The sequence below is a fragment of the Chiloscyllium plagiosum genome, unplaced genomic scaffold (assembly GCF_004010195.1).
Source record: "Chiloscyllium plagiosum isolate BGI_BamShark_2017 unplaced genomic scaffold, ASM401019v2 scaf_97195, whole genome shotgun sequence".
Classification (NCBI taxonomy): Eukaryota; Metazoa; Chordata; class Chondrichthyes; order Orectolobiformes; family Hemiscylliidae; genus Chiloscyllium; species Chiloscyllium plagiosum.
Window position 1 is genome coordinate 1 of NW_025176994.1, and position 2,057 is coordinate 2,057.

Below are 2,057 nucleotides of genomic sequence, written 5' to 3' on the forward strand. Positions count from 1 at the left end.
ATGGCCAATCCACCCTAACCTGCACATCCCTGGTCACTATGGGTAATTAGCATGGCTAACCCACTCTAACCTACACATCCCTGGGCACTATGGGTAATTAGCACGGCCAATTCACTCTAACCTGCACCATCCCTGGGCACTATGGGTAATTTAGCATGGCTAACCCACTCTAACCTGCACATCCCTGGGCACTATGGGTAATTTAGCACAGCCAATCCACCCTAACCTGCACATCCCTGGGCACTATGGGTAATTTAGCACGGCCAATCCAACCTAACCTGCGCATCTTTGGATTGTGGGAGGAAACCCACGCAAACATGGGGAGACTGTACAAACTCCACCCAGACCGTTGCCCGAGGGTGGAATCGAACCCAGGTCCGTGGTGGTGTGCCTCCTGAAGCATCTTGAATTGAATCGAATTAGTTTTATTGTCAGTCGTACTCACATGAGTGCAGTGAAAAGTTTACAAGTCAGCATCGACCAGGCGCCATTTCCAGGAAAACGTGCATAGCTACAGCTTCTTGGGAAGCAAGGGGGTGAAAGGTCATGAGGGATGGATGGGAAATTGGGGTCATGCGATTAGCTCTGACCTTATCAAATGTGGCCTACCCCTGCTTCGGATATCTGGGTGGGTCGAGCCTGGTTTCATCTGTTGGGGAGTGCTGGTATCAGTTGAGTCTCCAGTAATGTCGGTCTCTGTCTGACTGCTGAATGGCAGGGTACGAAGGGGAGAAGTTAACAAAGATCCTGAAGGACATCGAGGGGAGCTCGCTGATGCTGCTCGATCGCTGGAGCTTCGAGGTGACTGAATCGGTCCCTGAGAAGGGAGATCCTGTCCCTTACAACATCATCAATAACTACTTCTCAATCGGTGTGGTAAGTGCTGAGCTCGCTCGCATTTGTTCAGAGACGGTCACAGTGTGCTTTGCCTGTCTTGTTACCTCCCCCTTACTGGGTTTTGGGATCATTGGCATCATTGACCGTCCTGAGAAAAACAAGCCCTCTTGCTAGGCCGCATCAGAGGGCAGCTGAGCGTCAGGAGCGGGATTTGAGCCAGAACTCAGTGTACTTCCTGACCGAGCTAAACCAATACCTGAAAGGAGTGACGAGGAACGCAGAGTTTGATCCTCTGGGGGTTTGGCGGGGGGGGGGCAAGGTGGCAGGGGGTGTAGTTTTACCTTAATAGCTCCTTGAGAAGGTTGGGGTGAGCTGCCATCTTGAACTGCTGCTGCCCACCTGCTGTGGGTTGATCCTGAGGGAGGGAATTCCAGGATTCTGACCCAGTGAGGGTGAGGGGAACTTTGTGGTGTGGCCTGCAGATCCTGGCAGGGTGAGTACTGCTTTGTTAATTTGGTGAAGAAGGCAGTGTTTCCTGCCCAATGCAACGGTGAGGTGGCACAGTGGGCACAGCAAGAGCCCAAGGTGATGAACTGCAGGTTGAGGGTTCAGCAACAGGCAGTGAGGCGGGGAGAGTCAGTTCGTGGCTGAGGCCTGCCCAGAAGGCTGAGATGTGACAGTGTGGCATCATGGCTGCCTTCCTTGTGTGTTGGCAGCAGTCCGGTCCAGCCAGCTGCATTGAGACCATTATATGTGCTTCGTTGTCATGACACCAGCCCGAGGGCGGGCAAGCCGGTCTCACAATGGGCACAACGTCCCGGCCAGGCACCTGACCTACATTCTGTAAGCACGCCTTGTGTCCCCAGACTCCCCCTCCGTCCCATCCAAGTCTCGTAAGGGAGCTTGATGGCAGCCCTTCTGTGAGCTCCTCTCTGGGCTCCTGCTCCATGTTAGAGCCGAGGCCGGTATGAGGTGAGCTGGGTGGAAGCCCCCTAGGCCGAATCGGAGGTTGTTCGCTCAGGGCCTGTACTGCATTCTGACTGCTGCCGTCTCTTCTCCCTTTTTTGTTTTTGCACGTCAAGGATGCGTCCATTGCTCACCGGTTTCATGTCATGAGAGAGAAGTATCCGGAAAAATTCAACAGCAGGTTAGTCAACAGTTGGACGTCTGCAGCAGAATGAGAGTATATCCACAGTGAGGGAGTGAGGTGTGTGTGTGGG

General features: G+C 53.6%; 1 protein-coding gene across 1 annotated transcript; it reads left to right on the forward strand.

Annotated features, from left to right (window-relative positions):
- Window positions 1-696: 696 nt before the first annotated feature.
- On the forward strand, window positions 697-1,984 carry LOC122545360 (diacylglycerol kinase beta-like; the record flags this gene model as incomplete). Its single annotated transcript, XM_043684411.1, has 2 exons — window positions 697-876; window positions 1,920-1,984. Coding segments are annotated over exons 1-2 (230 nt in total), but the record flags the coding sequence as incomplete, so codon positions are not given.
- Between the last annotated feature and the right edge of the window lie 73 nt (window positions 1,985-2,057).